This window comes from Hypanus sabinus, chromosome 10, assembly GCF_030144855.1.
Source record: "Hypanus sabinus isolate sHypSab1 chromosome 10, sHypSab1.hap1, whole genome shotgun sequence".
Lineage (NCBI taxonomy): Eukaryota > Metazoa > Chordata > Chondrichthyes > Myliobatiformes > Dasyatidae > Hypanus > Hypanus sabinus.
Window position 1 is genome coordinate 75,761,022 of NC_082715.1, and position 26,591 is coordinate 75,787,612.

The 26,591-nt window shown below is 41.9% G+C and overlaps 1 protein-coding gene across 4 annotated transcripts in view; it reads left to right on the plus strand.

The window, feature by feature from the left end:
* The first annotated feature begins 217 nt into the window (after nt 1–217).
* The window catches only part of elp3 (elongator acetyltransferase complex subunit 3), a 130,490-nt gene continuing 104,116 nt past the window's right edge, over nt 218–26,591 (plus strand). The window contains exons 1-4 of one of the 4 annotated variants that reach the window (XM_059982101.1): nt 218–324; nt 4,424–4,523; nt 23,574–23,712; nt 25,276–25,346. In XM_059982101.1, the coding sequence (XP_059838084.1) occupies nt 303–324; nt 4,424–4,523; nt 23,574–23,712; nt 25,276–25,346 (332 nt within the window). In that variant the 5' untranslated portion in view covers nt 218–302. Of the gene's footprint in view, nt 325–389; nt 752–3,441; nt 3,702–4,423; nt 4,524–22,452; nt 22,545–23,573; nt 23,713–25,275; nt 25,347–26,591 lie in introns of those variants that run through there. The other 3 variants (XM_059982102.1, XM_059982103.1, XM_059982104.1) reach the window with 3 other exon arrangements.

The window sequence follows — 26,591 nt, forward strand, 5'->3', positions numbered from 1 at the left end:
AGGAAGGGTCTGGGCCCGAAACATCGACAGTGCTTCTCCCTATAGATGCTGCCTGGCCTGCTGTGTTCCACCAGCATTTTGTGTGTGTTGTTTGGATTTCCAGCATCTGCAGATTTCCTGGTGTTTGTATTAATTTCCGTAGCTCCTATGGCCCCGCCCGAACCCGCCCGAACTTGCCCGAAGTGCGGACACGTGATCCGCAGTCGCGTCGCCTCGGCTCCCGCAGCTGATTTGCGACTTCCTTACGACAGTGCCGCAAAATGACCTAGTTTACGATAGATGGGCTAGAATCTAAAGCAGGCATGGGGAAACCTCGGAGGAAAGGTTAGTTGTGACGGGGGTTGGGATCCGGATGCGTCTCTGAGGCACAGAGATAAACCGGGAAAGGGGTGTAGAGATGGACCAGGAGAGATGATTGGGGAAGAGTTACAGAGATGGACCAAGACAGAGGATCCGGGAGGGGATATAAAGGTGTAAGGGGCCAGATGGGCGGAGGTAGGAGGGTGTGGGGTTACAAGATGGATTGGAGCATAGGGTCAGGGGTTGCAAAGATGGGCAAGTGTCTGAAACACACACTGGAGTTTAGAGTACAGTTGGTCTATTGCATGGACTGGGGATCGGGGCTGAACCAGAGGGCAGGAGAGAGTTAGGCAGGGAGGGGAGTCCCAACACCCCTTTTTTCAGTTCCCCCGCCGCATCCGTGATGAGGTTGTCCTTTCCAAAACATCGGTGATGTCCTCCTTCTTCAAAAGTATAGTTTCCCTTTCTCCAGTATTGAAGCTGTCCTCATCCACATCTCCATTTCTCCTATATCTGTCTTCACCCCATCTTCCAGCCACCTTAACAGGGATAAGTGATAAGTGTTAGAGCATATGTTAAATGGTTAACATATCGCAATAATTTTCCATAATATATTGATAAGCTAACTGACTCTCAGGCACCTCATGATCCTAGGACTATTAAATCATGCAACCTAAAATCAGCTGAAGTTATTTGAGAAACTACGGTGGGGTTACTGAAGAAGCTACAGTGGGAAAACCAATGTTTGCATAATCCAGTAAACCCATATTTCTAGCATGATTTTAAAAAACCCCAGCCACCCAAAACTAAAAAACACTCTTCTTGTGATGTTCCCAACAGTCTTCCAACACACTCTTATCAGGGTGGTCATTCCTCTGCCTCCTCAAGTTAATACAGTATGTTCACAACAGCTTCAGCCTCCACAACTGTAAGGGTAATTGCCCATTTCAACCAAAATAGACAACCTTAACTGCACCACAACACAATCTTAAAGCCTGTGCTTGTATCACATCCAGATATTTTAAATTTGAAGATGACGCTGATCTATAAGCCACACAGTCATAATCAAATTCAGACCTAATTAAACAAATATAAATGGTCAGCTAAGATTTTCATGTAGCACCCCAAGAATGCCGACATGGACCTGAGGATATTTAAAGCTCCTTTACATTTGTCAATTATCTTCCTGATATGGTGCTTCCCTATCAGCTTTTTATCCAACCACATGCCAAAACATCTTACTTCTTCAAGAGTTTGATAATATGATTTCAAATTAAATACTGGTCTATTGATCCTCTTTGTAAAACACCTAACTTGTGTTTTAGCTACTGAAAGCTTAAAACCTCGTCTATTTGCCCATTGTTCAACCTTATTAGTTTGAATTGCACCCTATATACAGTTAAATAGAAATTCCTATCTCTAATCCATAATACTCCAACATCTGCAAAAAGTGATTTACCCACCCCAGTACCTATCACAGAGAAAGTATCTTTTAATCATAATATTAAATAATAAGGGCTACAAGTACTGCCTTGTGAGGTCCCATTCTCTATCTCATAGAAGCCCGACTATACCTTACCTGCATGACTGTCCAAATTAAAAAAAACTGAAAAAAATTATATAGCCTTCCTATCACTCCTAATTTCCATAATTTAATCAAAAGACCATCTCTCATCTCCTTTCAGATTACTTTTTTAGCCCTTTACCTTTTCACCCATCAATTTCCAACTGGTATTTGATCCCACTTACCTTCCACTCACCTGGCTTCACCTATCACATTCAGGCTTGTACTCCCTTCCCCCCACCTTCTTATTCTATTTTAACCCTCTTCCTTTCCCATCCTGATGAAGGATCTCAGCCTGAAGAGTTGACTGTTTATTCATTTCCATTGATGCTACCTAACTTGCTGAGTTCCTGAAGCATTTTGTGTGTGTTGCACTCTCCCTTCAGTTTGGTGTGAAATTTTTTTCTGCTTTGATATCTGGTCTCCTGGCTGATTTAACACATGGACTTTGCCAACTCAAGATGTACTTTCCCCCACCCAGCGAATTAGATACAGCTGTGAATTTAGGGAGGGAAAACCAATGTTATTGATGGCAACTGTAATATCAGATATCTAAAATTCCAGGATTGGGGCATCTGCCTTGCAATAGAAGATTAAATATTAGATTACCTTTATTTGCATATGAAATGCGAGCAGGAGTAGGCCATCTGGCCTGTGGAGCCTTTTCCACCATTCAACAAGATCATGGCTGATTTGACCATGGACTCATCTCCATCTGCCTGCCTTTCCCCCATAACCCTTCATTCCCCTACCATGCAAAAATCTAACCAACCTTGTCTTAAATACTGAGGTAGTCTCTACTGCTTATTTGTCACACGTACAAAGGGACATGTCTTTTAAAACTGAGATGAGGAGGAATTTCTTCAGCTGGAGAGGGATGAATCTGGAATTTGTTGGCACAAAGAGCTGTGGAGGCCAAATCATTTATTGGTTGTATTTAAGGCAGGGATTGATAGTTTCTTGATTAGAAAGGGAGTTAAGGGGAGAAGGAGGAAGAAAGGGGTTAATTGATTGGTTGAGTAGATTCAATCAGTCATTGACCGAAATCTTCTATATCTAATGGTCTAAAACAAATCTGGTTCACTGAATTCTTACATGTGATTATTTCTTAACTATCTCCTTGGTTTGGGGGGAATTAGGGATGCTGAATAAGTAACAATGATGTTCATGTCTTTTTTTCTCTAAGCCCATTCTTCCTCATCTCCCCTTAATCCCCTTTCCAATCAAGAAACTACCAGTCCATGCCTTAAACTCAACAAATGAATGCCTTGGCCTCCACAGCTCTCTGTGCCAACACAGTCTACAGATTCACCCATCTCTGGCTGAAGAAATTTCATAATCAACTAGGCAAAAGTTAGTCCAATTACAAACAAGAGAACATCTGTAGATGCTGGACATCCAAGTAACACACACAAAATGCTGGAGAAACTCAGCAGGCCAGGCAGCATCTATGAAAAAGAGTACAGTCAATGTTTCGGGCCAAGACCCTTCATTGGGACTGAGAAAAAGGGGGTGAGGAGTCAGAGTCAAAAGTGGGGGGAGGGGAGGAAGACGCACAAGGTGATAACTGAAATAGGAAGGGGAGGGGTGAAGTAAAGAGCTGGGAAGTTGATTGACGAAAGAGATACAGGGCTAGAGAAGGGGGAATCTGGTAGAAGAGTATAGAGGGCCATGGGAAAAAGGAAAAGGGGAGGAGTACCGGGGGATGTAATAGGCAGATAAGGGGATAAGGTGAGAGAGGGAGATGGGATTGGTGAAGGGTGGGGGAACATAACTGGATCTTCGAGAAATCTAGGCTCATGCCATCAGGTTGGAGGCTACCCAGATGGAATATAAGGTGGTGTTCCTTTAACCTGAGAATGGCACTAGAGGAGGTCATAGACTGAGATGTCAGAATGGGAATGGCAATTTGAATTAAAGTGGGTGGCCACTGGGAAATCCTACCTGTTGTGGTTGTCAGAGGGAAGATTTTAATGAAGTCAGTGACAGCTGTGTTCATTCAGACTCGAAGATGAATCCCCGAATGCTGTCCAGTTCACCAACTCAGAGTCAAAATGAATCAGCCGTGATCGATTGGCGAAGCAGACTCAATGGGTTAAATGGCCTAGTTTTGTTCCTATGGCTAATGGTCTCCCTGGTTGAGATCTATTGGAGCACCTGGAGGAAACCCGTACGGTCATGAGGAGTCTGTATGAATGCCATTGATTATTAGGGGTTTGTACCTTCTCGCCATGACCGTGTGGGTTTATCTGGATGCTCCAGTTTTCTCCCACATTTCAAAGCCATACTGTATGGGTTAGGATAGATAAATTGGGGGCAATTTTTTTAGGCACTGGAATCATGGTGACACTTATGGACTGTCCCTTTCATGTCCACAGACTGTGTTGGTTGTTGCTGCAAGCGATGCGCTTTCACTGTGTGTTTCAACGAGACCAATAAAGCTAATCATTTAACTTTTCATCTAGGACAATCTGCTTACAGTAATGTTACACAGAAGTTTCTCTGTGTCAGCGACGTTTTCTAACAGGAATGTAAATAATCCTTTTAAATCTTCTCTAGTGGAGTTCAGCCATGCTGAGCGGATGATGATGACAATTGCTGATATCCTGAAAGAACTGATTGAAGCGCATGAGCAAGGGAAGGATGTCAACCTTAACAAGTAAGTATCTACTCTAGACTACTTGACCATAAGAGATAAGGTGAAACAATGCAAAGATTTGGAGGTGTTATAGTGTGGGACAGTAAATCAAAGGTAGGATTTGCAAGCAAAAGAGTCTCCATTTAGCACCATCATCACTTTGAATTATAGGGAAAGCTGAAATATTTAGGGGGAACCTGTGAGGGAACTTCTTCATTCAGATGGTGGTGGATGAGGGTTCAATTTCAACAATTAATAGAAATTTGGATAAGTACATGGATAGGAGGGATATGGAGGCCTATGGTCCAGTGGGAGGATGTGTCTAGGCAGAATAACAGTTCAGCACAGACTAGATGGGCTGAAGGGCCTGTTTCTCTGCTGTAGAGCTCTATGACTATGGGGGCAGAACTAGGCCATTTGGCCTGTCAAGTCTGCTCCGCTATTCAATCATGGTTGCTTTATTTTCCCTTTCAACCCCATTAAAAGCCGTTTTAATATTTATCGTAAAACTGTCAGAGCCATCTATTTGAATTCAGAATTAGATTATTATCATTGCCTTGTATGGTGTGAAATTTGTCATTTTGTAGAACCAATACAAATATAAAAAATTAATTGAAAAAATAGTGCTAAAATAGGGAATAACTAAAGGAATAAGGATGAGGAGAGGTGACTTAATAGAGATTACAACATGGTAAGAGGCATAGGTGAAGTGGACAGCTAGAGACTTTTCACAGGACAGATACAGCTAATACTGGGGGCATAATTTTAACACAATTGCAAAAAAGTATAGGGAGGATGTCAGAGGTAGGTGCTTTACAAAGAGTGGTGGGTGCATGGAACGTGCTGTGGATATGTACATTAAGACATTTAGGAGACTTTGATAGGCACATGACGTAAAACTGAAGCACTATGTGGGAGGGAAGGATTAGATCTTAGAGGAAGTTGAAAGGTTGGCACAGCGTTGTGGGCTGATGGGCCTGTATTGTGCTGTAATGTTTTATGTTCTATAACGGTCGTGTTCATGGACTATTCTGAAATCTAATGGTGGATGGGAAGAAGCTATCTCTGAATTATTGAGTGTGGGACTTCAAGCTCCTATGCTTCCTCCCTGGTCATAGTTACAAGAAGAAGGCATGTCCTGATGCTTAGTGATGTAAGCCACCTTCTTTGGGGCACATCCCACCCACCCCCAAAGATCTCTTCGACATGGGGAGGAATCAAGGGGTTAGATCTGGGAAGATGCTGCCTTAAAGTGTGTATGCAGTGGGCTTGGTAATTCTGTTTTGATGAAAGGCCCAGATTGATTCCATCTTCCCATGCCCCATTGACTGTATGTCGCCCCACTTTATAAATTTCCTCACAGTCACCTCTTTCCCAAGCAGCCTTCCATCCTTTACTGCAGCCAGTGTGAGACAAGCTGATTTGCCTTCATCTGCAGGTGATGACGAACTGCTGCATGGCTCCAAGACAATACCCCATGCACCATCAGTCTTCAGGCCATGCTACTCAGGGACTTGTGCTAATATTATTTCGTGACTGTAGGTGCTATCATTACTATATTTGCTGAGTGCTGCGTGTGACTATATTGTGCACTTTGATATCAAAGGAACACTGTTTTGTTTAGCTGTTTACTTGTGTATGGTTGAATCTATACACTACTAAAACTTAAATGCTCTGTTTGTCTGTTTATGACCTCCAATTAGAACAAACGATGCATTACAGCGGCACTATTTTTGGCTAAGTCGACTTAAAATGCACTAACTTACAGAATGCAGGCAAAATTCAGGGTTATGTATTCATATAAAATTGCTCTCTTGCCAAAATCGACAGCCCCACTTATACCCGGGAACCGATGTCAGCCATGATGGAAACTGCGATGCTACACCACGACGCATGCGCACGGCCAGCCTCAGAAGCGACTCACGATGCTCACAGCAGCAACACCAACCGGAGCAAAAGGGCAGGGCAGTTCTATTTCGAGCGGTCACATTCTGCTAATCACCATCAGCATGTGCAGAATTGTGACAGATCTAACTGCCACCCATCAATAAGATAATTAAATCTTATTGTAATGACGTACTTTGAGACACCCATCAAACCCTTTGCTGCAGTCAAAGGACAGCGGTGACTATATCACGTCCATTTAGGAGAGCGCCAACCGCATCATCAAGAATAATCAGCTTCCTGGAGGCTTTGGTGTTACTGCTTCATATCTTCTATCCAGCATTAGGGTCAAAAAAAGTATGGTCAGCCTAATTATGCCGCGTGGAAAGAGAAGGGGGACATGATGATGAAGAGGTGACACCAAACGTTGTCCGGAAGCGGCAAGGAGAGGAAGAGAACAAGAATCGGATGAGGCCAGGGCCACACGACTCCAGGATCAAAGAGTCACGACAGAGAAGGTGAGAGAAGAAGAGACAGAGGAGGAGAGGTATGCACGACTCCAGAATGACAACAGTCACAGAAGGAGGAGAGAGGAAGAGGCAAAGGAGCTGAGAAATGCACTTCTCCAGGATCAGAGACAAACAAACAGCAGAAGAGATGAAGAGAGAGCGAATGAAAGGGCTGCATGTCTTCAGAATGACAACAAAGGCACAAGGGTGATGGATCAACCAGAAATGATGCCATCACAAGTGTCCTTCGTTAAACGAGGATGAGCTATATTTACCTTGCTAACGTCCTTCTTCTTTTATAGACTGAGGTTTTCTTCTTCAATTTCCAAAGCAAACTGATAACAATAGCATTCAGTAAAATTTAATGTTCATTCGGGTCACATCAGACTGCACTACCCTTCTCTCAAAGGGTGCCCCAACGGGTCACCCCGTTGTCTAGTGACAATTAAACTTGAACTTGAATTGGATTTGCACCATGTCGACCTTTTACTTCCCCCAATGGAGCAGACTAGGACCTTACACAATGCCATGCAGATTTCAGTGCAGCTTGCTCTTTTACTGTTAGTGGGTGACTTCTGAACCTGTTGAGTCCATTATTTATTTAGAACAAGGCTGATTTATATCAAGACTTCATTTTCCTGGTTTGGGATACCATCTGAGTAACAAAATTGAAATTGATAGATTTTTGTAATTTTTAATTAACACTTTCCTCAATAGATTTTTGGGGAGGGTGCTTCAGTCTCCACAGCTCCTGTGTGACAACATGCTTCCCAGCATCATGTCAGATGGTGTGACTTTAGTTTTAAGACTACATTAACTTTTCTCACCTATCTCTTTGAATTTCTTTCACTTCAATTCAAAATCATAATTCAAGTTACTTGCCTATACACATTTCTCCAGGTGGCATTATAGTGCAGCGGTTAGTATGATGCTATGACAGTGCTAAGGATCCAGGTTCAATTCCCACCATTGTCTGTAAGGAGTTTCTACGTTCTCCCCCAAGAATGTGGTTTTCCTCCGGTTTCCAAAGGTCCATGTGTTACTAGGTTCATTGGCCACATGAATGCAATTCTGTGGTGCAGATTTAATAGGAAGAGAAGGGCCTGTTAACATGCATTATCTCTAAAATAAAAATGAAATTAACAAATTAATTCTGTACACTTAATGCATTTTTGAATTATATATTATTAATTAATTTATGGTAATATTTTGTTTTATGTGTGCATTTTGAAACATAGAAAGTAGAAACATTGAAAACCTACAGCACAATACAGGCCCTTCTGTCCACAATGCTGTGCCAAACATGTATTTACTTTAGTTATTACCTAGGGTTACCCATAGCCCTCTATTTTTTAAGCTCCGTGTATCTATCCAAGAGTCTCTCACGAGACCCTATTGTATCTGCCTCTGCCACCATCACCGGCAATCCATTCCATGTACTTACCACTCTGCGTAAAAATAACACTTACCCCTGACATCTCCTCTGCACCTGCTTCCAGGCACCTTAAAATTGTGCCCTCTTGTGTTAGCCATTTCAGCCCTGGGAAAAAGCTTCTGACTATCCACATGATTAATGCCTCTCATCATCTTATACACCTCTATCAGGTCACCTCTCGTCCTCCATCACTCAACCTATTCTCATAAGGCATGCTCCCTAATCCAGGCAACATCCTTTCTGCACCCTTTTTATAGTTTCCACATTCTTCCTGTAGTGAGGTGACCAGAACTGAGCACAGTACTCCCAAGTGGGGTCTGACCGGGGTCCTACAGTATATAGCTGCAACAATACTCGGCTCTTGAACTCAATCCCGCAATCGATGAAGACCAATCCACCGTACCCCTTCTTAACCACAGAGTCAACCTGCACAGCAGCTTTGAGCATCCTATGGACTCAAACCCCAAGATCCCTCTGATCCTCCACATTGCCAAGAGTCTTACCATTAATACTATATTCTGCCATTATATTTAACCTACCAAAATGAACCACTTCACACTTAGCTGGGTTGGACTCCCATCAGCTACTTCTCAGCCCAGTTGTCCCACTGAAACCTTTGAAAGCCCTCCACACTATCCACAAGATCCCCAACCTTTGTGTCATCAGCAAATTTACTAACCCATCCCTCCATTTCTTCATCCAGTTCATTTATAAAAGTCACGAAGGGGTTCCAGAACAGATCCCTAAGGCACACTACTGATCACTAACCTCCTGTCTGCAACCATTCTTTGCCTTCTGTGGGCAAGCCAATTCTGGATCCACAATTAAAGTTCCCCTTGGATCTCATGCCCCCTTACTTTCTCATTTCATTTCATTTTTCAATCTTTTTATTGATTTCCAATATACAAATTGGAAAAGGAGTTTAACAAGTAGATAATATAAAAGACATATAAACAACAATAGTAAAAACAAAAAGTATATAATATCAAAATCAAATAAGTAAAATATTATGTTGTTATATATACAATGGTCAAAAAAAACTACAACTCCTCATAACAATCAAAAAAAAAGATTGGAAATTTTATTGATAAGGAAAAACCCCCACTAACTAAACTGAAATTAAAAAAAAGAAACAGAAAAAAAAGAAAGAAAAAGAAAGATTGGGCAGTCCAATTGAGGATAAAATTAGAAAAAAAAAGAGAGACAAAAAAACACATCCTTCCAGTCATCTCCGAACCTTCATGGATAAGGATTTTCCCCAAAGAGAATAAAGAAAAATAAATAAATAAAAATAAATTAAATCATGTGAAAATATTGAATAAAGGGTCGCCAGACTTGTTCAAAATTAAAGGATGTATCAAATATCCAGCTTCTAATTTTCTCCAAGCTTAGACATGACATAATGGAGGAGAGCCAATAGAAAACAGTAGGTGGGTTAGATTCTTTCCAGTGGAGCAAAATAGCTCTCCCAGCCAGTAAAGTTGAAAAAGCCGTCACATGTTGGGCGGAGGCAGACACTTTGCTTGCTTCCTCTGGAATAATCCCAAAAATTGCTGTAAGTGGATTAGGTTGAACATCCATATCTATAACTTTAGATAATATTCCAAACACATCCCTCCAAAAATTAAACTTACAAATGACCAAAACATATAAGTTAGAGTAGCCATTTCTGCATTACATCTGTCACAAATAGGGCTTATATTTGGAAACATTTGCGCCAATTTATCTTTGGACATATGGGCCCTATGTACTATCTTAAACTGAATTAAGATATGGCATGCGCAGATAGATGAATTATTGACTAAATAATATATTTTACTCCATTGGTCATCTGAGAGTGAACATTGAAGTTTTAGTTCCCAGGAGCGTTGAACCCTATCATTAGGCGATGTGCGAGCATTCATTAACTGTTTATAAATGATAGCTATTAATCGTTTTTGAAAAGGTTTAAATTGAAAAATAACCTAAGCCAAATTTGAAGAGCAGACCAAGGGGTAATTTGGTAAAAAATCACGTAAGAAATTCCTAACTTGTAAATACCTGAAAAAATGTGTATTAGAGATATCATATTTATCCATTAACTGTGAAAAAGACATCAAACAGTCTTGTAAAAACAAATCTAAAAAAGTTTTTATTCCCTTAATTTTCCATGTTAAAAAAGCCTTATCCAAAGTTGATGGTTTAAAAAAGAAATTAGAATAAATATTACTAGAAAGTAAAAAAATCATTTAATTCAAAAAATCTACAAAATTGAAACCTAATTTTTAAAGTATGTTTAACAATATGGTTAAGAGCTTGTCTACCTATTCTGGAGAGCGAAAAGGGAAGACGAGCTCCTAATAAAGAAGCTAACGAATACCCTATTACTGAATTTTCCTCCAACTGTAACCATGAAGGGCGATCTTGGTCGTCTAAATCATAAATCCAAAAAGTAATATAACGAATATTAATTGCCCAATAATAAAATCTAAAGTTTGGTAAAGCCAGTCCTCCATCTTTTTTTGATTATTGCAATAAAAGTTTATTCACTCTAGAGCTTTTATTATTCCAAACATAAGATAAAATCAGAGAATCTATTTTATCAAAAAATGTTTTTGGAACAAAAGAGGGAACTGCTTGAAATATATATAAAAATTTTGGTAGAATAACCATTTTTATAGCATTTATTCGACCTATCAATGACATCGACATAGGTGACGATTTACAAAGCGCCTGTTGAGTATATTCAACTAAAGGCAAGAAACTATACCTATATAGGTCTTTAAAATTTTTTGTAATTTTGATACCAAGGTAAGTAAAATGGTTTTTGGCAATATTAAAAGGTATTTGATTATAATAATCAGAATAATTATTAATAGGAAATAATTCACTTTTATTTAAATTAAGTTTATATCCAGAAAAAGTACCAAATTCCATAAATATAGATAACTGATGACGTTTACTGATTCTACGTCCTCTGGGAACCTTCCTAAAACTTTTTATGAAGCAATACTTTCATTGATTCCAAAAAAAAGAAAAGACCCACTGGAATGTGTATCCTATAGACCTAATTCTTTACTGAATGTAGATTTTAAAATTCTCTCTAACATTCTAGCAAATAAGCTTGAGACTATCTTGTATCTCCGGGGATTGTGCCGGAGGATTGGCGTATTGCTCATGTGGTTCCATTGTTTAAAAAGGGTTCTAGAAGGAAGCCTAGCAATTATAGACCTGTCAGTTTGACATCAGTGGTGGGTAAATTAATGGAAAGTATTCTTAGAGATAGTATTTATAATTATCTGGATAGACGGGATCTGATTAGAAGTAGCCAGCATGGATTTGTGCGTGGAAGGTCATGTTTGACAAACCTAATTGAATTTTTTGAAGAAGTTACGAGGAATGTTGACGAGGGTAAGGCAGTGGATATAGTCTATATGGACTTCAGCAAAGCCTTTGACAAAGTTCCACATGGAAGGTTAGTTAAGAAGGTTCAGTCGTTAGGTATTAATGCTGGAGTAATAAAATGGATTCAACAGTGGCTAGATGGGAAATGCCAGAGAGTAGTGGTGGATAATTGTTTATCGGGATGGAGGCCGGTGACTAGCGGGGTGCCTCAGGGATCTGTTTTGTGCCCAATGTTGTTTGTAATATACATAAATGATCTGGATGATGGGGTGGTAAATTGGATTAGTAAGTATGCCTATGATACTAAGGTAGGAGGTGTTGTGGATAATGAGGTGGATTTTCAAAGCTTGAAGGGAGATTTATGCCGGTTAGAAGAATGGGCTGAACGTTGGCAGATGGAGTTTAATGCTGAGAAGTGTGAGGTTCTACATTTTGGCAGGAATAATCCAAATAGAACATACAGAGTAAATGGTAGGGCATTGAGGAATGCAGAGGAACAGAGAGATCTAGGAATAACTGTGCATAGTTCCCTGAAAGTGGAGTCTCATGTAGATAGGGTGGTGAAGAAGGCTTTTGGAACGCTGGCCTTTATAAATCAAAGCATTGAGTACAGAAGTTGGGATTAATGCTAAAGTTGTACAAGGCATTGGTAAGGCCAAATTTGGAATATTGTGTGCAGTTCTGGTCACCGAATTATAGGAAAGATATCAATAAATTAGAGAGAGTGCAGAGACGATTTACTAGGATGTTACCTGGGTTTCAGCAATTAAGTTACAGAGAAAGGTTGAACAAGTTAGGTCTCTATTCATTGGAGCGTAGAAGGTTGAGGGGGGATTTGATCGAGGTATTTAAAATTTTGAGAGGGATAGATAGGGTTAACGTGAACAGGCTGTTTCCATTGAGAGTAGGGGAGATTCAAACTAGAGGACATGATTTGAGAGTTAGGGGGCAGAAGTTTAAGGGAAACATGAGGGGGTATTTCTTTACTCAAAGAGTGATAGCTGTGTGGAAAGAGCTTCCTGTAGAAGTAGTAGAGGCCAGTTCAGTTGTGTCATTTAAGGTAAAATTGGATAGGTATATGGACAGGAAAGGAGTGGAGGGTTATGGGCTGAGTGCGGGTAGGTGGGACTAGGTGAGATTAAGGGTTCGGCACGGACTAGGAGGGCCAAGATGGCCTGTTTCCGTGCTGTGATTGTTATATGGTTATATGGTCTAATGTTATCTCAAACAATCAAACAGGATTTGTTAAAAATAGGTACTCATATTTTAATATTCGAAGATTTTAAAATATCATTTATTCCCCCTCAGCCAAAGAATCGGAATGTATTGTGTCTTTGGATGCAGAGAAAGCCTTTGATAGGGTGGAGTGGCCTTATCTATTTCAAGTTTTGAAGAGGTTCAATTTTGGTCCAGGATTTATTTCCTGGATTAAATTGATTTATCATGCCCTGGTAGCTGCAGTTTTAACTAGTAATCAAAAGTTTCCTTACTTTAGATTATATAGAGGTACCCGTCAGGGTTGTCCCCTTAGTCCTTTATTATTTAATTTGGCTTTAGAACCACTTGCTATTGCTCTTAGGGATTCTAATTCTGTGCAGGGTATTAGGAGAGGGGATAACTTTCATAAGGTTTTGTTATACGCGGATGATTTATTAGTTTACATTTCAAATCCTAAGAAATCTATTCCTTCTTACTTTCTCAATAAGCCTTGCAAGGGGTACCTGAAATCCATATACACTATATCTACTACTCTACCTTCATCAATGTGTTTAGTCACATCCTCAAAAAATTCAGTCAGTTTCATAAGGCACGACCTGCCTTTCACAAAGCCATGCTGACTGTTCCTAATCATATTAGGCCTCTCCAAATGTTTATAAGTCCTGCTTCTCAGGATCTTCTCCATCAACTAACCAACTGCTGAGGTAAGACTCACTGATCTATAATTTCCTGCACTATCTCTACTCCCTTTCTTGAATAAGGGAACAATATCTGCAACTCTCCAACCCTCCAGAACCTCTCCCGTCTCCATTGATGATGCAAATATCATTGGCAGAGGCTCAGCAATCTCCTCCCCCGCCTCCCACAGTAGCCTGGGGTATATCTTGTCCAGTCCCGATGACTTATCCAACTTGATGCTTTCCAAAAGCTCCAGCACATCCTCTTTCTTAATGTCTGTATGGTCAAGCTTTTTAGTGCACTGTAAGTCATACCTAGTTTTGTGAACCTTTCGTAAGCTTTTCTTTTCTTCTTGACTAGATTTTCTACTGCCTTTGTACACCATAGTTCCTGTACCCTACCATTCTTTATGTCTCATTGGAATGTACCTATGCAGAACGCCACGCAAGTATCCCCTGAACATTTGCTACATTTCTGCCGTACATTTCCCTGAGAACATCTCCTAAGTTATGCTTCTAACTTCCTGCCTGATAGCTTCATAATTTCCCTTACTCCAATTAGATGTTCTCCTGACTTGTCTGCTCCTATCCCTTACCAATGCTATGATAAAGGAGATAGAATTGTGATCACTATCTCCAAAATGCTCTCCCACTGAGAGACCTGACACCTGACCAGGTTCACTTCCAAATGCCAGATGAAGTACAGCCTCTCCTGTAGGCTTATCTACATACTGTATCAGAAAACCTTCCTGAACGCACCTATTGAACTCCATCCCATCTAAATTCCTTGTTCTAGGGAGATGCCAATCAATATTGTGGAAGTTAACATCTCCCATCACGACAACCCTGTTGCCCAGAGGAACGTTGTTTTGTTTGATTGTATATATGTTGTTACAAAATCCCGTAACTGGAGAACTTACCAGCAAAGATAGAGAGGTCCGTTGAAGTCTGATGTCACTATTTTCAAACGTTTTTTTTTTATAAAGGGGCACAAAAGTAAGGTTAATGCAAACATTCAGATAATGCACATCCCGAAAACGCAATCTAAAGCGCGGGTATTATTATAATCATCATTAAGAAGTAATCTCGGCTGTTGTCTAGGGGATAATATTTTTGTCCATTGGAAATATAAAAAGTCATTCAGAAGTCTGCAGACTTTAGCCTTTCAAGGAATCGTTGGGTTTCATGTGTTTTAGAGTGATCGGTGAAAACGAAAAGAAAACTTGCCCGTGTCTTTATGACCACTCCGTTAAAATCAGGGGAGCGTTGGTTTCCCCGTTGTTAGTTCGAAGTCCTTCTCGGTATTATCAGCCACTCGCTCCCCAGGCAAAGGAGATAGGAGTACACGTGGCATTGAGTGGCTTCCAGCTCTCACGGGAGCATTGAGCGAGCGAGTTTCTCTGGTGCATCGCTACGGTACTGCCTCCTGCAGTCCACTTTTATCTTTACTTGCAGAGTTGTAGCTGTCCATCAAAGTAGGGGGATGCAATCTCCACCCCCACATGGCCCGAGGGTGTTCATGTCCATGGTAGTTGTCACGTAGTAGCCGGGACATGCACATGACACAGGTGCCTCTAAGAACAATGGTCAAAACCGTTGCATTGTCTCTCACTTCCGAGTCCCGAATTAATAGCGATCTTGCGATTCTCCAGAAGGAGGGGGCTGCTCCCGCTCCTTCGGCCCCTCAGAGCTGTGGTACCTTCATAACACCTCCCCTCTAAACAGCGGAGTTGCACAGTGTCTTACAGGGTTTTTACTCTAACACCATACCCAAACTTTTTCTCTTCACAGAATACTACTGTTATACATTCAAGTCAGTATCTAAATAGTTAACGCTTACAGTGCCCCTTTCTTTAATATCTTAAAGTCGCATACCATACTAAAGTCTTGTAGCATCAGACTTCAATTCAATAACCATCTATTTAGTATTATTTTTTTTACACAACAAAACTAAGGAGGGGTGACCTTCTTTTAGGTGCGTTTACAAAAGTTTATGCGAACACGGATCGTTTCAGTCGTTCTACGTAGCCAGCAGGTCTCCAACATGGGCTGTCTTTATTATTCACAGGCTTTGGCGTAAACCCTTTCAACCTGCTTGGCTGTTTAACAAGGGCATCTCCATTAACCGTCGCCTCTTTTTCGGCGAGCCCCCCTGTGGGGAACTTGAGTAATTTTTTGTGGTGAACTCCCGCCAGCCTCGTTCATCGGGGTTATTTTTGCAACACCATGCCCCAAACTTAGACCCTTTTCACCCAATTCTTCAATTTTACCCAGGTGGCTGGCCCTTTTATCAGTCCCCTTCAGGCTATTGGTGTTTGATTTGAACTCTTCGCTCAAGTAGCATGTTGAAGGCAGCCTTTTCACACCCCATCCTGGCATAACAATAGAGTGGGGGGCCCCGCTATCCCCTGGCTCGCTCTGTGAGCAATCTGCCAGGTTTAAGATTTCTTCCTTCAATTTGGAAACTACAGACTTTCCGTTTCCTTCACTAACAATCCTCACTCCCCCATTCTTAAATTCGGCGTTAACTTTGAACTCACCTTCGAGTACAAACACCGGGGAACTCACACTTCCCCCAGTTACCAAGGTTAACCCTTTTCCCACTGAACCAAGTCTATCTGACCCACAAGGACGGCCGCCCCGTTCCACTGAATCAGATACCTCAGACTTCTTCTGAGCTCCGTTACCAGGTTCAGCACCTCGTGCATCCCCATCTCGGACACACTCAAACGGGACATTGGCCTCTTCCAGGCTTTCAACACCCGTACCTTTTTCAAATTCTAACTTCCCCCGATCCTCCCAGTTACTCTCTGGGCAGCTCCCACCCGGGGAAGGCGCAACCCTGCGAGCTGAAACAACCTCCTCGGCCCTTTCAGCAGACTCCTTCGAGGCAAGGGTATCTTTTCCATCTAGGACTGCCCTCCTCTCATTATCGGGAACACCTTTAGAACTCTCAAGTTCTTCAAACAATTCTGCCAAACTAGACAGATCATCCATGTCCAACCCTGGACCTTTTAACAGCTTTATCTGTTTCTCATCTTTATTTCCTACCTTTAGGACCTTTCTCTTCGCTAAGGGCAGATCTATCTCCTTTCCCTTACGCCCTTTCACTTTACTACTCTTCGTCTTACCACCCTCTAAACCCTCATGGCACAGGGTCAGCAAAGACGTCTCGGCCAAATCAAAACTGGCCAGATTTAAACTGCTCTCGTTCACAGCTGTCTCTCTCGACATGCTGCGAGTGACCGCACCGGTGAGATGGTCCTTGGGCGCTAGGGACGGGGCCACCACACTCTCCGGTCGCCAGGTCGGCAGCATTCCTGACCAAACCTTACCCCCTGCTAAGTCGTTCCCCAGCAGGATGTCCACGTCAGCTCTCAGGAAATCTGAGGGCACCCCCATTTCAACTGATCCATACACCAGCTCACAATCCAGAATGACCTTATATAAGGGCACCATTTCTATCCTTTTATTTATTCCTTCCACCTTTACCATGCCCGTTTCCCGACCAAATTCTAGTACCTTATGGCTAACCAGGGAGAGTTCAGCGCCCGTATCCCTCCAGATTCGTACGGGAACTGGTGTGTCTCCCCCCCCATCACAGACACGGTTCCGTGTGACAGACAACTCCCGTACTCTGTCTACTCTCGGCTCTCTGGTCGATTTGCTGATTACCACGGCACACCCGATAGGGACTGCGGCTTTCCCTCTTCCTATCTCCTTTCTCGGAGCAAAGCATCGAGATGCAATGCGCCCCTCCTTTCCACAATTAAAACAGGTCAAACCTGGAACCCTCTGGCCGTCTTGCCTTTCCCCCTCAACTTTACCGCTAGCTCCCGGTGGGACCTCTGCCTCACTCGTCGGACTTTCTCGATCGTTCCCACGGTCTCTCTGGGGACCTTTATTCGAGGAAGTCTTTGTCTTGTGGGTTAGGACATATTCGTCCGCAAACCTGGCAAATTCTGAAATGGACTTATCCGGCTTCTCATTCAAATACATCCGGATCTCCTCCGGAACACAACTTTTAAATTCCTCAATCAAAAATAACTCCCTGAGACGCCCATAATCCTCGACCACTCTTTCCGCGGTGCACCAACGGTCCAAGAGCACCCCCTTCTCATGGGCTAGCTCGGTATACGTTTGATTCCACCCTTTCCTTAAATTTCTAAACTTTTGTCTATAGGCCTCAGGTACCAATTCGTAAGTCCGGAGAATGACCTTTTTTACCTCATCATAATTCTCCACTCCTCCCTCCTCCAGGGACAAGGCCGCATATGCTCGTTGGGCTTTCCCCTTTAACACACTTTGTAACAACGCCACCCACTGCTCTTTTGGCCACTTTTGATTTACTGCCACCTTTTCAAAAAGCAAGAAATAACTATCGACATCTGTCTCCTCGAACGGGGGCACCAATCTCAACTCCCTACTAACATTAAACCACTCTGCTTGGTCTAACCCTTGATCTCTTCGCTCGTTCTTCATCTTCTCAATTTCCCGGTCATGTTGCCTCTTTCTCGGCCCGTTCTCTCTCTTTCTCTTCTGCTTCTAGCTTCTTTAGGTGAATTTCATGCTGTCTTTCCCTTTCTCTCTCTCTCTCAGCTGCTTCCAGCTCTTTTAAATTAATTTCATGTTCCAACTTTAATTTCTCTACCTCTAACTGAACCGTCCCACTTGATGGTACTTTGTCAGGGATATCTTCCAATACTTCATCTTCAAACACATTCTTCCCAACGTAATACTGAGTTATGGCCCTTCGTACCTCCCGCTTTTTCATGGACGACCTCACTTCTGTGAGGTTCAACCCCTTCGCCAAATTTAACAAGTCTGATTTGGTGGCCGCCTCTAGCGCCCCCACCGTCGGGTTTTCCATAAATTCACCCACGTCCATCTTTGCTGGTTTCCCGTCTGGCTATCTGCGTAACCAGATTCAAGTTTTTGATTTACAAGTCCGATTCACTGGCCTCCCAATTTGGTGTCAAATCCCGGATGAGCCCCCATCTGTTACGAAATCCCGTAACTGGAGAACTTACCAACAAAGATAGAGAGGTCCGTTGAAGTCTGATGTCACTATTTTCAAACGTTTTTATTTATAAAGGGGCACAAAAGTAAGGTTAATGCAAACATTCAGATAATGCACATCCCCAAAACGCAATCTAAAGCGTGGGTATAGTCATAATCATCATTAAGAAGTAATCTCGGCTGTTGTCTAGGGGATAATATTTTTGTCCATTGGAAATATAAAAAGTCATTCAGAAGTCTGCAGACTTTAGCCTTTAGAGGAATCGCTGGGTTTCACGTGTTTTAGAGGGATCGGTGAAAACGAAAAGAAAACTTGCCCATGTCTTTATGACCACTCCGTTAAAATCAGGGGAGCGTTGGTTTCCCCGTTGTTAGTTCGAAGTCCTTCTTGGTATTATCAGCCACTCGCTCCCCAGGCAAAGGAGTTAGGAGCACACGTGGCATTGAGTGGCTTCCAGCTCTCCCGGGAGCATTGAGCGAGCAATTTCCTCTGGTGCATCGCTAGGGTACTGCCTCCTGCAGTCCACTTTTATCTTTACTTGCAGAGTTGTAGCTGTCCATCAAAGTAGGGGGATGCAATCTCCACCCCCACATGGCCTGAGGGTGTCCATATCCGTGGTAGTTGTCATGTAGCCGGGACATGCACATGACACAGGTGCCTCTAAGAACAATGGTCAAAACCGTTGCATTGTCTCTCACTTCCGCGTCCCGAATTAATAGCGATCTTGCGATTCTCCGGAAGGAGGGGGCTGCTCCCGCTCCTTCGGCCCCTCAGAGCTGTGGTACCTTCATAACAATGTACAGTCAGATGACAATAAACTTGAACTTGAAAAATCACCATACTCCATATTCTATGTGTGTTGCTGAGCTGGTTAGATAATTTACAGATAATTACATAGCTTTGAGCTGTAATCTTTTTGTCAAGTCTGTCACATCAGAACAGTGGAAGTGTGATTGTCTGCTTAGAGTTTGGGCTTGCTTTCAGAAGATCACTGTGTCAGACTGCTCATGTACAATTCTAACTTACCTCAGATGGCTTAGGAAATTTGCTGTCCTCGTTGACCTTCACCAGATTTTGTAGATGCACTATGAGGATGAGGATTCTGTGAGGATGCATCAGAGCGTGGTATGGTGACTACAGTGCCCATTACTGCAAGAAACTGCAGAGTTGTGGATGCTGCTTAGTCCATCCTCACCTCAGATAACTTTGTCTACACCTTCTGCTGCCTTGGGGAAAACAGCCAACTTTATTAAAGATCCCCTCCCAGTCATTATCTCTTCTCCCTACTTCCATCAGGTAGAAGATGCATTGAGGATGGTCAGAAGCAACGGTGCTTTTCCATGCTAACACTGGACACTGTCAGAACAGTGTAGTAGTATGATCACTCAAATTGAGTATGCTGTTGTCCAAAGAGGTTGTCTATTGGTGGGTCCTCAGGTGGCAGTATGGGTTGCTACAGGATCCACAAATTCTGGTGCACTATGTCATCTGGGAGTGGAATTGGGGCTTGAGGTGTCAGGTGATTAGAAGCTCAGTGCTACCGAGTGCATTACTCTAAGTGTGAGGAAGTGCAAGTGAAGAGCTGCTTCATCTGAAAGGGCCATTTTCATCCCTGGGTAGAGGAAAGTGTAGAGGCTCTTAACTTTAACTTCCTGTCATACAAATAAATAACCATATAACAATCACAGCACGGAAACAGGCAATCTTGGCCCTCCTAGTCCGTGCCGAACCCTTAATCTCACAGATGGAGATCACTAATTGTGGTGCAGATGAGCTGCAGACCAAAGGAAACTGAGCTCCACTGAGTTTCATACAGAAAGCTGGAACATAATATGTCACTGCAAGTTTTGGATTTCTGTCTGCAGCTGCTGAACTCAGATTCCAGTGGAGTTGAATGTTGTAACTTACAAGTTCCTGTTTAAAGTTTTTGTGCAAGAAGTCATAGAGCACTACTGCCCAGCTAATTCCACACGCATACTGCCCTCTGAGTGAAGAAGTTTCCTCTCAGGTTCCACTTAAGTATTTCATCTTTCAGTGGGTTCTGTTAACGTCATTGTCCAGAATGGCAGCTTAAGTCAATAGCTCCTCTGGAAAAACACATATTTTGCCCCGTTAATCCATCTAATATAAGATCTTTCGAAAATATCTGAATTGATAAGAGAAGCAAGAATGGGGAAAAAGAATGGAGATTTAAAAAAGCATCACTGCGGAGCCTGTGGACGAGAGGGGTGCAGCGAGCGGCTCTCCTACCCGAACGCGTAGCAGCAAGGCTGACGATGGGCCTCATTCAGGCAAAGCGGCAAATATGATAAACATTCTGGAAGAGATACGGGGATTCCAAAAAGATATAAAACAACAACTACATGATATCAAGTCAGAGCTCGCCAACGTCAATCAAAAAATAGCGGTGGCAGAGACACGAATTAAGAAGGTGAAAGATCGCATGCAAAATGTGGAATGGATACTAAGTAAGACGATAAAAATATTAAATCAACAAGAAAGTAAACTGCTTGACCGGGAGGGAAGATTACGGCGGAAAAATATCAGGATTTACAATGTTCCGGAAGGAATGGAGGGTTTGTCTATGATGGAGTTTGTACGAAAGTTGCTGTGGGACGCGCTGGAGATTCCTTTGACCTTGGAGCTTGAAATTGAGAGGGTGCATCGTGTGCTCGTCCTGCGGCCTACTAGAGACAGAGAAGATAAGCCACGCTCAGTAGTAATTAGATTCCTTCGATACAATAGCAAGGTGGAGATTCTACGAAGGGCCTGGGGAAAGAAGAGGGTGTTTTTGGATGGGAAATTGATATATTTCGATCATGATTACCCATCAGCAGTCCTACAGAAACGTAAAGAATACTCTGCAGTAAAGCGAATATTAAAGCAAGGAAGGATTGGATTCCAGACTCCATACCCTGTTAAACTGCGAGTGTTTTATGAAGATGGGATGCAACTATATCAGACAATGGAAGAGGCGACTACAGACATGAAGGCCAGAGGGTTGCCCGTCAGCGTGATCAAAACGAGGGAAAGTCTGGCTGAGCAGTTATCCTGCTCTGCTTGGGAAATAGAGAATCGAGAAAGCAGGGGACAGGAGGAGGGTGAGAGGGGGAGGGAAGAGACTGTGAGTTTTCTGAAGACAGCCCTCAATCCTCCAGAAGAACCATAAGGTTTGGCTAACTTTAAAAATGTTGATAAGCTAAATGGAAACAAAAAATAGATGGTGCTATGCCTATCTCGAGAAATAATTATTATAATGTGGATTTTATATTACTCAATTATTCTTTTTTATTCATTCATTCACTCCTATTTCACCACCTAACTGAGAATATATATATGGGAGGAATACATAGGGGAATCTTTTCTGTGTAATGGATATAGATTTGCTCACTTACTTTTATGGGTACTGCAATGGGGGCCCTCAACTTGCAGGTAGGAGGGACTATCCCCCACAGCTAGATGTTTCCTCTAGCTAAACCCAGGGTCATCTGCTAGAGACCTCAGCCTTGGAATCACACCTTTGTTGCCTTTTTATTATTTGCATTTCTTGGTTCTTATTTGTTCAGGGAGTAAATCGATTAAGTTTTATTCTGCTAATTTCAATGATATATTGACAGATAAATACCATGCCTAAGGACAAAGCAAAATTCATTTTTAATGTCAGTGGACTGTTAAATCCAATCAAACGTAGTAGAATTCTATCCAAAATGAAAAAAGAACAAGTCTATATAGTATATTTACAGGAAACTCACTTAATTGATAATGAGCATGGAAAACTAAAGAGAATGGGCTTCACTAATTTGTTTTTCTCCATATAAATCAGGACATGGGAGAGGAGTTACTGTTCTTATCTCAAGCAAGCTAAATTTTGAAAAAGTATTCGAAATGGGAGATAAAGAGGGCAGATATATTCTGGTAAGGGGGAATATAGATGGAAATTCAGATACTCTATTGAATATATACGCACCCCCAGGAAGTGATATTAGTTTCTTTCAGAAAATTACTAATATTATGGTAACGGAAACAGAAGGTCTCCTGATATGTGGGGGAGACTTAAATTTACAATTACAACCAAACTTAGACTCTTCCAATAGAAAAACCTATGGAACAAAATCCTGGCATAAGGAAGTTAATACACTTTTTGTGGATGTTGGTCTAATTGATATATGGAGGGACCTTTTCCCCAACAGAAGGGGTTACCCTCATTATTCTGCCCCCCCCCCCAATCTGTATATACAAGAATAGACTATTTCATAACATTTGGAAAAGACAAAGACAAAATAAGCAGCTGTGGAATTGGTACAATAGATGTAAGTGACTATGCACCTATATACTTAACTGTTGATTTTGACCTACAACCAAAGAATACTATTTGGAAATTAAATTCAAGTCTACTCAATGATCCCTACTTTAAGGAACAAATTAAAAAAGAAATTGGTCTTTATTTAGAATTCAATGATAATGGAGAGGTCCATTATTAAGCACCTGCAGCACCCAGGGCATGCCCTTTTCTCACTGTTACCATCAGGTAGGAGATACAGAAGCCTGAAGGCACACACTCAGCAATTCAGAAACAGTTTCTTCCCCTCTGCCATCTGATTCCTAAATGGACATTGAACCCTTGGACAGTATCTCACTTTTTTAATACTGTATACACTATTTCTATTTTTGCACGTTTTTAAAATCTATTCAATATACAAATACTGTAATTGATTTATTTGTTTATTATTATTTTTACTTTATTTACTATTTTTTTCTCTGCTAGATTATGTATTGCATTGAACTGCTGCTGCTAAGTTGACTAATTCATGTCACATACCAGTGCTAATAAATCTGATTCTGATACCTGGAGCACTCCACTAATTACATGCCTCCAGTCAGAGAGGCAACTGTCTACTGCCATTAAGTCTATTAATGATGTTCCCTTCATTTTATTTTTAAAAGAGTGAAAACAAAGATTGCCTCAAAGTATGGACTGACCTCACAGCCCAGGCTTGTGGACATTATTGCAGCTGTGCCTCCTCAGTACAAAAAGGTGTTGGTGCCAAAACTGAAAGCAAAACCTATACGGACAGCCAGCGGGGTAAGGATTTGTTATGGTGCAAACAAAGAAGTACAAAAGCATACAAGGAGAGCAACTCCTGCTATTTGAATTATTAAATGGCTGAAACAGAGGTTTATTTTGTTTAACCAGTGTGAGTATCTTCACAGTTTGTATGCCTGTTTCCGTCTTTCTGTTATGTTATCGTCTTTGATCACTCAAGATTTTATGAACATTTACTTTCTCGACCAAGCAATCAGATTGCTCATCTCCCTTCCTCAAAAACAAAAAAGTACACTGCCTGACTCACTGTATTTTTATTCACATTGAGATTCAGGAAAAGTTTGATCCCCTATCTGGTAAAATCCACATGTCTGTCTGTTGAGGGGTTAACAAGAGGATGGAGAAGGTAGAACACATGTATTTATGTGGGGTTTGGAACTCTCTCCTGGTACATATCCCTGCAAGTAGGATAAATGCTACATCTGCCACTACAGTGCTTCCCACATCACCACTCTGGCCCCCAAACAGTCCTTTCTGATGAGGCAACACTTCTCCTGCGAGTCTGTCGGGTTTGTCTACTATATCCGGTAATGCCAATGTGGCCTCCTCTGCATCAGTGAGACCTGACATAGATTGGGGGATGGCTTCGTCGAGCACCTTTGCTCAGTCTACCACAACAAGAAGGATGTCCCAGTGGCCCCCATTTCAATTCAATGGCCCGATCCCATTTCAACATTTCGGTCCATGATGAGGCTACACTCAGGTTGCAGGAGCACTACCTCATACTCTGTCTTGGTAGCCTCCATCCTGATGGCACGAACATCGATTTCTCTAACTTCTGGTAATTTCTCCACCCTCCCCCATCTCCCTTTTTCTATTCCCCATTCTGGCTCCCCTCTCGTCTCTTCTTCTCAACTGCCCATCATCTCCCTCTGGTGCCCCCTGCCTTCCCTGTATTTCATTGTCTATTATCCTCACCTATCAGATTCCTTCTTCTTCAGCCCTTTACCTCTTCCACTTATCACCTCCCAACTTCTGACTGCATCCCCTACCCCACCCACACACTTTCCCTCTCACTGGGCCTTACCCTTCACTTGTTAGCTTGTACCCCTTTTCCCTTCTGCCATCTTATTCTGGCTTCTTAGGCCCTTTCTTTCTCGTCCTGACGAAGGGACTTGGCCCAAAATGTTCACTGTTTACTCTTCTCTGTAGACACTGCCTGATCTGTTGAGTTTCTCCAGCATTTTGTGTGTGTTGCACAGATATTGAGTTAATGTTTCTTTCTAAACGGAGTAGTGTCCTAAAGTCTAAAGTCCTTCTAAATAGCTTTCCAACTACACCATCAGCTCTCTTTCTCTGATGCTCCCCACCCTTTTGTCTTTTGACTTCATTTTGAATTTTCAGCGGTTTTGCTTCTGGTTTAATTTCTTTGATTGACAGTTGCTTTTCATTTTTGTGTAGGGATGAGATTCCAACATAATGGGGATGATTAAACCTTTGGCTGGGTTACTGGATTTTAATTTTGAGCCATCATCCGCTCCTGTAAAAATCTAACTTGAGCTGCTGTTTGTTTCTCATGAGCTCTTTCTCCTCTGTCAATAGATTGCTGTGGTTGCAGTGATGTGTAAACCACACAGATGTCCTCACATCACCTTCACGGGAAACATTTGTGTGTAAGTACCACACTATGAATGTAAAGATTGTTTGCACCTGCACCAACTCTTACCTTCAACTTACTTGTCAGAGCTTTGTATTTGAAACTCGAAAAGTTGGGCACTCCATTAATGATTGAAGCGCTCAGTATTAAATGTTAAAGTCGAGAACTCCCTGGGCTGAAAGTTGCTAGATAATGCCATTAGTTTGGCGCTAAATTGCTGACGTTATGCAATTCATAGAGCAAATGGGATTCTGGACTATGTTAGTAAGTACAGCAAAACAGGCCAAGAGCTGTGCAAAGCTTATATGCGACACTACCCAGTCCCAGCTGATGTATTATGCCAAAAACACAAAGAGATTCTGCAAATGCTGGGAAATCCAGAGTAACACACTCAAAATGCTGGAGGAGCTCTGCGGGTCGTGCAGCATCTATGGAGAGGAATAAAGAGTCTTATGTTTTGGACTGAGACTGGAACTGATGTATGTACAAGTCTTGATGATGTACAAGTCCTGATGAAGGGTCTTGGCCCAAAATTTTAAGTATTTTGATAAATGCTGCCTGGCCTGCTGAGTTCCTTGAGCATTTTAGTATATTATGCCCAACAGTTAGAATTTTTTCTGTCCTCATTAGAAAGGATACAGAAGCTTTGGAGAGACTGCAAGATAGTTTTACTTGATTTAGCTTGGGATCTGGGATTTAGTCCATGGATAGATTATAGGAACTTTAAGTTTCTCCTTGGAGTAGAAGGTTTGTAATATCATGAAATGTTTGAATGAGTAAGCCAAGCAAAGTAAGTTCTGATGACTGAAAGCACTAAAGGGGAGTTTTATGGTGGTCTGCCAGAGAGCTGAAGTGATATAATTTAATGGTAAATGCAGACATTCCATCAAAGAGGAGCATTAGGAGCCTAAAGACATACCCTCAGCTTTTTAGGACAGCTCCTTCCCCTCCGCCATCATATTTCTGAATGGACAATTAACCAACCCATGAACATTACTATTTTTGCTCTCTTTTTGCACTACTTATTTAATTTATTTTATAAATATATTTGTCATTGTAATTTGTAGTACTAACCCTAACCTCATACGCCTTTGGAATGAGAGAGGAAACCCATGTGATCATGGGGAGAATGTACAAACTCATTACAGACAGTTGTGGGAATTGAGCCCCGATCAATTTTACAACTGGTGCTGTAGAGCCTTGTGCTAACCGTTATGCTAACATGCTGCCTCAAGATGATTCAGTTACAGAACTGGCTACT